Here is a 13057-nt window from a genome sequence, read left to right as displayed (position 1 = left end):
CGGGACAGCGCTCCCAGCTGGCAAGGAGGAGGATCACCCCTGACATGGTAAGTGGACTGATCGTCGTTTCAGGATTTAATCTTTAACCTGCTCAGTTTTTCTCTTGGATTCGAACCCTCGACCTTTGTGTCTCATTCAACTTGAAAAGTTTTTTTTAATTATAATAATTATTTCTCTCTCTTTCAATGTAATACTAAATTCCTGCAGGAACCCTGTGTCATATGTTGTGCACACATACAGCATGAATGGGCCGTTAATTTCCTATTTTTTCTCTGCAATTTCATGTAACTTCTAAACAACTGTTGTAGCCTGGTGTGAAAGAAAACACAAACAGCAGCAGCAGCAGGATTAAAGAAGGGAAATAAAGAGAGGAGCAGAGCAAAAACCTACACATGTTCTGTCTTTTCCAATAACAATGTCAGACATCAAACTGGGTGCATGTAGTCCTAGAAAATGCTAATTTGGTTAAATTGGCTTAATAAATTGAGTAAAAATCTTTTAGAATGTAATGTTAAAAAAACATTTTAAGTATGCTGTCTGAAAAAAATATAATAAAAACTCAAAATAAGATTTTTCACAAAAAGATAATTTTTGTGTAAGGAAAAATAAAATTAAATCTTTACAAACACTTTAAAGAATGACTTAGAAGAAGTACTTTTTAAATCTTATACATATACAGTCGTTTTGAAACTATCATTAAAAGTTGTTAATAATAGAAAAAAGGGGAATAGAGGGGGTTCAGACAGTGAAAAGGTGAAAGTAAACTCCACATGGCTTTATTCTCTAGTATCAGCACTTCCAACAAAATATCATTTTTGAAAAAATAAAATAGGCAAGATAATAACATACAAATGTTTTTTTTAGTGAAATAGAAGTTAATTAAAGAAACACACAATTATAGTGAATTGTGTATACATTATCCTAAATTTTATTGATTTTTGTTTTTTACCTTGAAGAAGGTAATAGTTAAGTCTGAGATAATGTTGATAACAACAACTACAATAGTAATAATAGTAATTTTCAAATTATTGCCTTTCATAGCAAAGTATTGCTGTTGAATTTTTTTTATTATCATTATTTTATAGCCAATTCTAAAAATGTCTTTGTCTTGTGGACCTATAATGTTAATGGGACTATGGCCCCCAAATTCCCCGTGAACGCCCCTGTTTCTCCCGGAAATGAAGCCTCATCCTCCCCAGAAGGGAAGCACGAACATGAGCAGTCCGTGAACTGTGGTGGCTGGAGCGTCCACTTTCACTGCGCAGGTTACCGAGTTGTTTGCAGGCGTGAGGCTCAGGTAAGAGGACGCAGGGGTAACGGCACGCGGAACATGCACGTGCAGCGTTTAGTTCTCGCCAAAAGAATGAAGCTAAAGCTGCGTTTTTATTACAGACGTGTTGTTTTTAGCCTATTGTGACTCGCTCGGTCAAGCGTTTACTGAGGAAACCTCAGCTTTTTGAGGCATGTGACCCTGAAAGGAAGTCACGCGCCAGTCTGCACTGTCAACACCTGCTGGACGTTTATTGGATGGATATTTCGGGGCACGCAACTGAAGATTTCATTCACAACAAGCTGCGCATGTGCAATGATTCAATAATCACAGCCTGGTTTTATCAACCGTTTAAATGTTTTAAATACATTAAGGATACACAAAACAAGTACAATCTTTAGTTCAAGAGTGATTCCTGTCTTAACTTTGAGAGCATGAAAGTTAAATAAAATCCAGATTCTCTTACATTCTTGGGTTCATTTTTCCTGTGGAAGAATAACAAACTGGATCAGGACTGTAGTCTGAGTATATCATACGTTTCTGATCAAGATCCATTCACTTGACATGCTCACTGTCACTTCTGTCCATGGAGGTGTTGTGGAGGAAGATGAATGACTTTGCAGTTCTCAACACTGGGAGGAAGATGCCCCTGGTTGGACTGGGAACGTGGAAGAGCGAGCCGGGGAAGGTAGAGGCTGCCACATAAAATTGCCATTTGTGTAACTAATTGTAGGTTTCTTAATTTTTTTTTCAATTATCTTTCTTTGGACCTTAGTGTTTGACCATAGAGCAAATTAATATCCCCTCTTGGGGATCAGTAAACATGATCTTATCTTCCCTAGGCTTACAGTCAAATGCGGAGGAATGTTTAATTGATGAGTTACATTTTTCTGACGTTTTTATTAGGGTATTGGTAGTGTCTTTTGATTGGGCCCATTGGTGGTCTCTACTGTTTCAAACTTTACTTTAATTGCAGTTTATGAGACTATGCTGAGTTGGGTGGAGCAAAGTCTGATCAATGGGCCAATTTGGGCCTAATAGTTCCCTTGAAAAAATCCAATAGATCTCAGTAGATACCATCTGTCCAAGTTCTAGTTATGAGTGGCTTGGCTTTTTTTTGTCAAGAATCTTTCAATTCAATATTTGTGATTCTCATCTTAACCTTCAGAAACCAGGACAACCAATAGTTGATTTAAAATAGCTTACTTACCATTGAGGTTTGTTAGGAGGCATCTCTAAGTAGCTTTTCTTCAAGTAGCCACTAAATTTAAAATCTGTTGTGTCTGCATCAAGGTTTCAGACAGTTTCTACTTTTCCTTGACAACACAGGTGAAGCAAGCAGTCACGTGTGCGCTGGAAGCTGGTTACCGCCACATCGACTGTGCTGCCATCTATGGCAACGAGACAGAGATCGGAGAAGCTCTGCAGGAGATGCTCGGCCCCAGCAAGGTAAAGATGATAATACTGGAAACTTCAGCCAGCGGGCGCTTGTTCATGCTCTTTCTGAGCACATACGGTGGTTTCTGGTCCAAAAACCTTTGTGGTGCTCATCAGTCTGACCGTGTCGATCCTTCAGCCTCTGAGACGAGAGGACGTCTTCATCACCTCCAAACTGTGGAACACCCGGCATCACCCAGAGGACGTGGAGCCTGCCCTCCTGAAGACGCTGAAGGATCTCCAGCTGGAGTACCTGGATCTCTACCTCATCCACTGGCCCCACGCTTTCCAGTGAGCTCCATCACACACAACAACTGACTGTCTCCTGTTATGATAAACACAATTTGCATCAAAGATTGTGTAAAATAACATACCAAGTATGACACCTGCTCTCCTGCTTTAGGGTGAGTCTCTGCATATAGTCTTTGTTTTTTTGAGAATTAGTGGTGTGCTGTCATGTCTGTAGCAGCCGTCCAGGTTCACTAGCATGTCTTATCGCTGGCCTTTGCAGCTTTGACATCACAGATTTGGCAGTCTGAGAATTCTGTATTTTTTTTAGACTGATAAGGTTTTAAATAATTCAAATTTTAACAAAAGCTCTCTCTATATGCAACCACCGTGGCAGTGTTCTCACCTGAAACCCAGTGAGTGTGAGTTTCCATAGAGTAGTATTGGAAGGAGTTGTTTTATTGAATCAAAAGACCTAGCTAAGCTGATGGGTTTGATACCCGTTACTCATTTGACCAGTTAGGTGTTGAACAGCTGTACAGACATAGAGAGTACAGGAGAGGTCTCGGCACACATCCCTGTGGTACTCCCACACTAATGGCCTTCTCTTAATGCCTATTGTCTCATATATGTGACAAACCAAATTAGGTATAAAATTACCGACATTTAGCATTTGCTTAAAAGTAATAACATAAGTGAAAATGTTTTTTCATTGCTAGAAACAAATTCAGGTGTTAAGGGGTTAAATATTTGGCCAGGAAAGACAGATCTTACAAAGGAGAATCGTGTTCTGGTGGGGACAGATCTATAGTCAACGAGACCTAAATCCAAGTGTGTGAGTTTTTCCAGGTTGGGCAGCATGGAGTGATCTGTTATGAACACAGTGGCAGAGTAATCAACCTCCTGTGTGCTGATGGGACTGAAGGTGACTCGAGAGGGACCTGGCTGAGGACAAGATGGTGTCTGACATCATCAGCTGGAAGTGGAAACTATATAACTTATCGTAACAGTTTGGATTGTCTGTTAAAATAAAGTTTTTTCTTTTTCTTAGCAAGAGGGGGGACTTTTGGTTCCAGTCAAGAACTTCTTGTTGTGGATGTAGATGTCTGAAGCCAGGTCCTTTTGCCTGACTCAGCTGTCTATAGAATGAGTGTCTGCAGTTGTGTCTGTCTCTTTGGCCTAATTGGTGTGCTCCTCAACAAAGACAGAACTGTTGTTTTTTCTTATAATCTGCTTGTCATTTGGTAATGTATGAGTCTGTGGCACCTTTGCATCCATCTTCTAGCCCTACTTGGCTTTTAAGGAGAGTAGCAAGCCAGGGTATTGAAGAACTAGACTGTAGAATTTAGGCAGAGTCCTAATTTGGGCCATTCATCATGACTGAAGTCTTTCTGTTTTTGTTCAGAGATTGTCCTTTATTCAGCCTGATGCCAGAGCCTTTTCTTCAGCCTACGATGCTCTTGCAGAACAACCTGACTTTTCCACTGGTGGAACTCTAATACTCTAACCTCTTCCTTTTTCTCACCTCTGCATTCATGTTGCTTTCTTTTGGTCTCAGGGATTTAAGGTCATTTGCAGGGACTTTGTTGCTAACCAAAGTCAAAAAAGCAGAACATCTATTCACTTATTTGGAACGAGCGTATTGCTACTTTGTGCTATTACTGATAGATTTTCACAGATGCAGTCGTCCATGGACGATTGTTTGAAATGATGCTGTCAACATTTCATATGTGACAGTACAGCGGGTCGTCTGGTGTCCTGCTGGTTCATTTGTTTTCCTCAGAAACAAATCAATCAACGTCTTTTGTAATGAACACCCCTCACAGTGAGCTCATTCAGTGTCTAAACCAAATTTAAAATCTTGAGGTTGTGACTATATAATTTTGGGGCATTTTAAAGTAAACTTTGAATTACGAGGTGAAGTTTTAATACATTTGTTTGTTTGCCAGACGGGGTGATGTTACATTTCCCAAAAAGGAGGACGGCAGCTTGATTTATGACCACATAGACTACAAGCTAACGTGGGCTGCTATGGAGAAGCTGGTGGAGAAGGGGCTGGTCCGCTCCATTGGTCTGTCCAACTTCAACAGCAGGCAGGTGGACGACATCCTCTCTGTGGCCAGCATCAAACCAATGGTTCTTCAGGTACAGCAGCATCTGCCGATGATTGAAACGGTGCCTGAACTGATCCTGGATGTCTGTGTCTGGGTGTGACAGGTAGAGAGCCACCCCTACCTGGCTCAGGTAGAGCTGCTGGCTCACTGTCGAGACCGGGGTCTGGTGATGACGGCGTACAGTCCTCTGGGCTCTCCTGACCGCGCTTGGAAACGTTCAGATGAACCCGTCCTGCTGCAGGAGCCTGTTGTGACCTCAATGGCAGAGAAATACCAAAAGTCTCCGGCTCAGATCCTCTTGAGGTGAGTCTCCAGGTGCATCATTTCATTGCTTTGAAAAGGCTAAAATTAAAACAGGAATCTCCGAGCTAAAAACATGTTCTAGTTAATTTCGTTTGAAGAGCGTACAATGTTGTAGTGGTTAGCACTTATAGCAAGAAGACCCTTGCTTTGGAATTTCTCCAGGCACTCCGGCTTCCTCCCCCACAGTCCAAGTCTTTCATAGGTTGACCTATGAGTCTAAATTCTCCCTATGTGCATAAATAAGCATTATTTGTCATCTACTGGGACCTGGGCTTCAGGGATGAACAGACATGACCTGAAGATGCGGTGAGGAGGAGTTAGAACCATTGGTCAAACAGTAGCTCAGTTAGAAGTTTAATGTCTGAATTCTGCAGAACCCAACAGACTCTACACCTTCAGCTTTTTGTTAGTGTTTGTAAAAAAGCTCTTGTGAAACTATGACAATGCATTTTTGTTAGAGAAACTGCAGGTCTGTGTGACTGCGATGTCTCTGCAGGTGGCAGATTCAGCGAGGCGTGGTGGTGATTCCTAAGAGTGTGACCGAGTCCCGCATCAAGGAAAACATCCAGGTGAAGCTTTCAGTGCTATTCTATCAGCACACCGTCCACTGTAAAAGCAGACCACTCACAGGGAAGTTAATAATAAAGAAGTCGGGATCTTTTATGACCTTTTCTAAAGCCAAAATATTTACTCTGACCTGTAAGTTAACTGATGTGCTCAGATAATAGAGTCAAGCTGAACAAATGAGACTGAACCACACAGAAAAGAAACCTCAAATAAATAAACCCCTTAATCCAGCTGAGTGACCACTCCCATAAAAATGATGTTGTTAACATGTTCTTATGGCATTTTTCATGATGCAGGACATCCATAAAGAAAATGCAGTTAAAACTGCATTTCTGAGTATTTCTTTGTTCAAATAATTGTAAATCAGTAATGAACTATTGCTGCTCTGAACAAACTTTGTCCAAGAAAACAACAGATTTTTCTGTTTTTAAAAAAAATGCCATAATTGTAATAAAAGACCACTGGGAACACTTCGAGTGCGACTGTGACTGCAGCTCACCACACTTAGGTGTGTGACAACAAATGGGATTTTGACTTAAAGTAATCAGAAACTATTTGTGTATTTTTTTTATTTTTTATTATTATTTCTTGTAGTATAAAATACGTTTACCATTGTGAAAGTGTCCTGGTTAAGTGCACTTTAGCTCATAACTTCCTACATACAATGGATTTGTGATGAGTTGACGTCTCTTCAGGTGTTTGACTTCAGTCTGGAACCAGAGGAGGTGAAAAGCATCACGGCATTGAACAGAGGCTGCCGTTACATCGTTCCAATGATAGAAGTGAGAGCTAAAAATACAGTCGGTGGTGGTGGTGCACGGCTCCAGAGACGTGACTTTGCATTCTGGGTGTTACAGGTGGAGGGGCAGCGTGTTCCCAGAGACGCAGGACACCCTCTGTACCCCTTCAACGACCCGTACTGAGGTGCGAGGCTGCAGCCGGACTCTGTGCCTTCAGCCCCTTTAAAGCTCCTGAAGCTGCCATGTCAGTTTGTGTCAGAGTGAAGACTGAACACAGAAATAAATATTTTTGTTACTTCTCTTTGCAGCGTCTGATCTCTGTTGGAGGGAATCATTTTATCACTTTTGTTCTTTGGCTCATAAAAGACTTTAATCCCACTTTTTTTATGCAGTTCCCTGTAGAGTTCTGTTTTCACGAGACGCCCTCACTTGTATTTGAATTCCTGCAGAACCTCCTCCAGGTGTCTCTCCGTGGCAGGTTTGGCAGGTCTAAGTCTGCGGATGCTCTGAGGACAGAAAACAGAATCGTGTCCTGAACGACAAAACAAAAAATATCCTGGTAGAAAAGTGGGGGGCTGTGGTGCTTCACCTGGATGGTGTCCCGCAGGGTGGTGTATCTGTAGCTGGGGGGCTCCAGGCTCTGCATCAGGTTGGCGTGGAGACGTCTATTACTGTCCACTAACTCCTTGGTCATGGCGAGCTGCTGTTTGAGCACCTCGCTGACCACAAACACAGCCGGGTTGTACGCGCTGATGTCTGATGGGAGTGAAAACACGTCAGCTCTGTGACGGACTGAGCGCTCGGATGTAAGCAGCACTCGTACCTTCCAGTTGCTCTGCGCTGAGTGCGTAGCCCCTCCCTGCAGCTGCGCTTAGGTAGATTGCGGCGACACTGGGCGGCACAGAAGCATCGTCTGCAGAAACCCCGTCAGGTAAGAGACGACAAGGAAAGTAGGGGAAGGAGAAGTCTAAGACTAACCATGAGTCAGATGGTCAGGCTGCGTCTGAACGGCGGCGTCCTTTAAAGGCTTTTTGGATGAAGAGCTGATCCTCCTTTGCTTAGATGAGCCTCTGACTGAAGTCTGTGAGGCATGGCGGCGTGGCTCTAACGAGGAGGAAACTTCTGATTCGGTACTATCACTCCTGATCTCAGACGGCGCCTCCTCGTCCTCCGACAGCTCCTCTGAGACCCGGGTGCCGCCGCTGTAGCTGTGAAAGTCGCTCTGGTAGTCCTGCACCTCCTCGTCCTCTTGGGACAACTGCTGGTGACCTCCCCACGACCCGGGGTCAGACTGTTTGCTTTGATCCTGCAGGATAACCATGACAAGAATGTAAATAACCACAAAAAGGTGGCGAGCATCTTAAAAACACACATCCATACGACACCTGCAATTATAAAAGTCACCCTGATCATAGGAACACAACTAAAACATTTTTACACCTTATAATAATTTATGATAATTTCTACAGGAAACAGATGTTTTTATGTGCCTGACCATAAAAATGTGAACTTATCAGCACATATGAAGTGAATTGTGATATAAACTGGTCCTGCAGAGAAGTCTGAATGAGACATCGAGAGTGTACATGTAAGTTGAATTCTGCACAGATCTTTTTTTTATTTTTTATAATCCCTTCTGTTTCCTCCCCTTCGATCTAGTATGCTTGTTAGTGGGGTCAAGAGGCCTCGAAGCACGAATTCTTCTCACAGAACAGGATTCAAGCAGAGTCCATGAAGATATAAACTTCTAGCATATTTTTACATGCCATTTTTACACTGAGTGACCCTCATACTCCTAAAGGGTAACCAAACCCTAAATCAACCCTTTTTTTTGGCTGTTGACCTCTATAAATGGGGCTTTAAAAGTTCTGTATGTTGGTCATTGCCAAATCTTTGACAAATGAAAATAAACTTGTTTAATTCTTGAAAATATAGTACAAAAACTGTCTGTGTGCTGCCCCCTACAGGTTGAATCAAGGTATTACAGCTGAGTTTGTGATTGGTCAGCTGGTGTAAATCCTACGTCATGATGTGCAGCTCCGATAATGGTAACCGTCACAGAGACTCCTGTTCCCCACCCCTCTGACAGGGTTTTCACATTTCGGCTGTAGGCGGAGTCAGCCTCCCACTTTCCTGTTTGGTTACACTTGAAGTTTCAGAGTTGGTCAGCACATGCACAGTCACCCCCAAGCAGTCTGAGTTGCCTTAAAGCTTTGCATCTTCACGCATCCACAGCTGCAAGAGAGATGCAGCACTTTCTATCACTGCATGTCGTCCTATGATCTTTTTTTTAATAATAATTTCTCATGTTAGTAGAAAACCGGATGGATCTGAATTTGCATTTTTTTCCTACATTTTGAAAACGTTCTGTAACCAGATTCTAATGGAGACCTGATAAACCTGCTGGCATCAAAAGTTCCTCTTTATCACATTCAACCCTCACTCTGTAGGAGGATAAACGTTAACAGAACCCCGCTGACTGAGGAGATAACCGACAGAGGTTTGGCCTGCAGGAGCTGCTCAGAACTTCTGCATTAGATCCTACCTGGGATCCTGCTTGTGAAGTAGACGCTGGAATGAGCTCGTCCAGATTCTTAATATTGATGTGGAAGTCTGCAAAAAAAAACGGGATGAACAGGGAAACCGGGAATTAGGTTTCAGCCCAGATTCATGAGCTCAGAGCTGCACGTGTCTCTTTTTCAGCACAGATGTGCCGTTTTTAATTGTTAGCTTTGTGCTTAAGCTCTGCAGAGGATGGGAGGGGTTGGGGGGGGATCAAGAGATTTTTAAGGATGATCTTCTCACCTTCAGAAACCTCGCTCTTTTTACTCTGAGCTTCAGAAGAAACAGACCCCCGGAGGAGCTGCTCCGCCACAGAGAGAACTTCGACACATTCCGATGAGGAGGAGGAGAGGCGCCGTGGACTCTCTGCCTTTGGAGAGTCCCCCGTCATCTCTGGGAGGGGAGTCGATGGAGATGAAACAGAGGGGTTGAAGTGGTTCTGACCCTGCCCCGAGTATCTGAAAGGAGAACGGCGGTGGGACGCCGAGCTGGGGGGCGACGGGGTGGAGGAGGTCCTCTGTAGAAGCAGAGCAGATGTGAAGCAGAGATGCAGGGGGTGGGGGGCACCAAAGATATTGCTTACCTTCTGTGGTTCCTTCAGAGGCGAACGCCTACCCTCTTCTGCCAAACTGCTGTCTGACGGATCCACTGAATCTCCCAGCAGTTTCCTCATGTATTCTTCATCACTGTCCACACTAACTCCTCGCTCTGCTCTCCCAGGCTTGCTCTCTAAATCCAGTAAAGGTGTATCCCCGACATCCGCGCCTGTTGTCAGAGCTGCAGCAGGTGCAGCACCTGTCCCTATCTTCTTCTTCCTCAGGAAGCGGCTTCCCCCCGGGCTCTGCTCGCAGTTCCATTGTGCTGGACGCTGCTGAGTGGCCGACGCTGTAGAGATGCTGAGCAGCGAGGCTCCGCTCGCCTCACGTACAGTATTCTCTGAGGCCTGAACGCTGCTCCGAGGCTCAGCCGGGATTTTGCTTTGCGATTCCTGCTGGGAGGCTGGAACAGACCTGAGAAGAACCACAAACCCCCCTCAGTTTTTCCATGATCCATCTCTCAAGGATCAGTTCCTCGTCACAGCACAGCTCACCTGGGTTCCAGCAGGTTCTGCTTTCTACTGACGGGCGACTGGCTGCTGCTTTTTGGTGGAGGAGCCTTTTTCAGAAACCTGCTGCCTCCACCGAAACGACTGTGAGGCCTGAGATCCTGTCCAAACACAGTCTGATGTTCATATCCATATTTACAGAGAGAGTAGAGCTGTTTGGTTAAGTTTTGAAGCGCATAAATGAGCGTGCACGTGTGTGTGAATGTGAGAGTAGTCCAGGCTGCAGACTGAGTGCATGAAGCTGCAGAGATACGCCACTGAAAACATGTTTTTAACATGTTCTTGTAGCATTTTTCTGATGATGGAGGATAAATATAAAGAAAATTTGAGTATGAGTATTTCTTCATTTAAATTGTCGTGAATCAGACAAAAAAATGCAGTTGGATAAAGAGCTTATTTGTGATGCCAAAAATACCCCACGAGCTCCATTTGTAGACAACTAGATCCACACGTCATTGTTTTCCTCATCTGAGCTGGCATGTGGCTCAAAACCAAAAGGCTGGATAGATCCAATATTGCTCGCCATTTGTGTTGCAGTGATAATGATAGGTTCAGGAGCTGTAAGCTATCTTGTAAACAAATTATGGGAAATGGGGGCAACAACAGTCCCACCAACAACTCAGAGGTGAATTTATCATGATCTTTTGCCGCTCTGAAGAAACTATGTCCTTGAAAATGACAGTTATTTATTTATTGTTTTAATTTAAAAGGCATAATCACAACTGGGAATGCTTTTACAATAGATCAAAATGTGGTCGGAGTGGGACTTTAAGACCTCTTGTCAAACTTGACACGTCTGTGGTGCACTGATGGGATCTGCAGTGTCAAAGCCTCACCTGCTCTGAGTTCTCCTCTCCTCCTGTAGCATCAGCTGAGCTGTCTGCAGACAAGTCACTCAGATTATGGAATGAAACCTGTTTATTTGGGGGCTTGGATGCAGTCTTGAACGATCCCTAAGAAGAAAAAGCAGAGTCAGGGATAATTAAAACTTGAACCACAATTTAGTGTTTCAATCTGCTGGAGAAAACTTTTTTTTCTTCAAAAAAGAAAAGAAAAAGTGAGACAAAATCCATCACTATTGGAAGAATTCAAAATTCTTCACAGAAAAGAGAAAAAAACAGATTTGCATCTGATATTGATGTGATTTTATAAATCTGTGATATTAGAATCAATACTGCACTTTTAAATATAAATACATATACATATTAAAAAGAAAAAAATACAAGCATGTGAAATAATATTGGTTTTTGTGACATTTCTCAGCAAAAAGTATAAACTGGAAGTTTATTTTATAAAGTACTTGAGTATAAGTATAGGTGTACTATAAACTATGTTAAGTGAATATTTTTTCAGACTCAATTTTAACATTTTAAGTTACAATACATTGTATATAAAAAAGTATACTGCTTATTGAGTATAGACTACTTGTAGTACACTTAAATAGAATAATTTTCCATCCATTTTCCCTGAATTTGTTTACATAACTTCATAAACGTCCAGACCTGCGTCACTACAGACTCACACCTGGCCGCGTACCTGTGTCCCGCTGCTCCTGCCCGCCAGCAGCGCCTCAGCCCGGTTCAGAACAGCCGATCTGCCGCCGCCTCTGCGCCACATCTCTGCACCGCTCTCCTTCTTTCAGCGTTTCGCATTCCTAAATTAAATTCTGGTTTTTAGGTTATTTTCCGCGGGGCGAACACCCACGGCAGCTAGCTAAAACTACATTAGCATGCTAATAACGCAGCTTGTTGGACTCTAATTGGCCTTCTTCGAGAAACAGAACCGTTCGGTTTGGTTTCGCGTTCACTCAAACCTCAAACCAGTCCGAAAATCACGACATTTGGCTGGTTTGACTCAAAAAGGCGTCGGGTTTCCATGGAAAAGCTGACCGTCTTCTTCGTGAGGGATTTTATGAACAGCTAGAGAATAGCGAATAAACCCATCAGCGCCCCCATGTGGCAAAAAGTGGGTTTGACATTCTCTGCCTTAGAAAAATAGAGAAGAACTTTAACGTGATTTATTTGTCTGTTTTGCAGAGGAAAAGCAAAGATTCCTGAAAAAAAGGCAGGATGCCCTCTCTTGATCTTTTTTTTGGGACTAATACGAGAATTTTGTTCATTTCTAAAAAAGTTCATTATTTGCACTAAAATCTTCAAGGTTTTTCAACTTGCCCTTTTTTTCTGTAATTGATTCAATCTTGTGACAAAAAAATAGTTTCAGGTTTTTTATTGGTGAAGACAAATATTTTAAAAATGAATCTTTAAAATCTTGAACCAGATTGAATACTCTCATACAACCTGTTTTCAATTCCTTTGCTTTGCTTTTGTACTGTCTTTGGTCATTTCTGTAAATGATTACTGGTTTTTAACAGACTGTACTGATATGCTTTTCTTTACAAAATAAATAAATAAATAAATAAAATATATTTGATTAAGCAACTGAACATGAACATCTTACAAACAAATTATTCCATCCATTTTCTTAAGCTGCTCTATCCCTTTGGGGGTCACAGGGTTGCTGGAGCCTATCCCAACTATTGTTGGGTTGATAACCAAATTTTAAATCTAGATTTTTTTTTGTTAATTATTCTTCAATTCGTCATGTTTTTTAACCACGCTGCAAGCTGTTTGGCTTGTCTGGTTTTACATACTATTAGATCTATTGTTATGACAGTTTTATGCATTATTATGATGGAAAACGGTGAATAGGATGATTTATGTCCACTCTTTGT

The 13057-nt window shown here is 42.4% G+C and overlaps 2 protein-coding genes across 4 annotated transcripts; one reads left to right on the top strand and one right to left on the bottom strand.

Moving 5' to 3' along the window:
- Nucleotides 1–1120: 1120 nt before the first annotated feature.
- akr1a1b (aldo-keto reductase family 1, member A1b (aldehyde reductase)) lies at nucleotides 1121–7035 on the top strand. 2 transcript variants are annotated; one of them, XM_024278836.2, is made up of 9 exons: nucleotides 1121–1297; nucleotides 1863–1958; nucleotides 2600–2719; nucleotides 2847–2998; nucleotides 4885–5080; nucleotides 5153–5352; nucleotides 5849–5921; nucleotides 6615–6701; nucleotides 6777–7035. In XM_024278836.2, exons 1-9 carry the CDS (start codon nucleotides 1136–1138, stop codon nucleotides 6840–6842), a joined length of 1152 nt encoding a protein of 383 aa, XP_024134604.1. In that variant the 5' UTR covers nucleotides 1121–1135; the 3' UTR covers nucleotides 6843–7035. The 2 variants fall into 2 exon arrangements, with proteins under 2 accessions (XP_024134604.1, XP_024134603.1); XM_024278835.2 differs by having other exon boundaries at nucleotides 6615–7035.
- On the bottom strand, nucleotides 2917–12254 carry lg4h19orf44 (linkage group 4 C19orf44 homolog). 2 transcript variants are annotated; one of them, XM_024278834.2, is made up of 11 exons: nucleotides 11863–12254; nucleotides 11163–11279; nucleotides 10312–10427; nucleotides 9805–10231; nucleotides 9465–9738; nucleotides 9205–9272; nucleotides 7638–7965; nucleotides 7483–7572; nucleotides 7249–7415; nucleotides 7089–7165; nucleotides 2917–3032 (listed from the first exon to the last, which is right to left on the bottom strand). In XM_024278834.2, the coding sequence occupies exons 1-11, from the start codon at nucleotides 11941–11943 to the stop codon at nucleotides 2969–2971; spliced, it is 1809 nt and encodes a 602-aa protein (XP_024134602.2). In that variant the 5' UTR covers nucleotides 11944–12254; the 3' UTR covers nucleotides 2917–2968. The 2 variants fall into 2 exon arrangements, with proteins under 2 accessions (XP_024134602.2, XP_036067528.1); XM_036211635.1 differs by lacking the exon at nucleotides 2917–3032 and adding an exon at nucleotides 6480–6926 and having other exon boundaries at nucleotides 11863–12253.
- Nucleotides 12255–13057: the final 803 nt, after the last annotated feature.

The sequence above is a fragment of the Oryzias melastigma genome, linkage group LG4, assembly GCF_002922805.2.
Source record: "Oryzias melastigma strain HK-1 linkage group LG4, ASM292280v2, whole genome shotgun sequence".
NCBI lineage: Eukaryota > Metazoa > Chordata > Actinopteri > Beloniformes > Adrianichthyidae > Oryzias > Oryzias melastigma.
The sequence above is the reverse complement of the archived record's forward strand: the minus strand, read 5'-3'. Positions and strand labels throughout refer to the sequence as shown.

Excerpts from the sequence above, each read along its gene's own strand:
- akr1a1b (XM_024278835.2), top strand. The coding sequence starts at position 1,136 with ATGGCCCCCAAATTCCCCGTGAACGCCCCTGTTTCTCCCGGAAATGAA. Across the intron at positions 1,298-1,862 it reads TTTGCAGGCGTGAGGCTCAG|GTGTTGTGGAGGAAGATGAA; the intron begins GTAAGAGGACGC and ends CTGTCCATGGAG. Across the intron at positions 5,922-6,614 it reads GCATCAAGGAAAACATCCAG|GTGTTTGACTTCAGTCTGGA; the intron begins GTGAAGCTTTCA and ends ACGTCTCTTCAG.
- lg4h19orf44 (XM_024278834.2), bottom strand. The coding sequence starts at position 11,943 with ATGTGGCGCAGAGGCGGCGGCAGATCGGCTGTTCTGAACCGGGCTGAG. Across the intron at positions 10,428-11,162 it reads GAGAGGAGAACTCAGAGCAG|GATCTCAGGCCTCACAGTCG; the intron begins GTGAGGCTTTGA and ends GTGTTTGGACAG. Across the intron at positions 9,739-9,804 it reads CTCTGAAGGAACCACAGAAG|AGGACCTCCTCCACCCCGTC; the intron begins GTAAGCAATATC and ends CTGCTTCTACAG.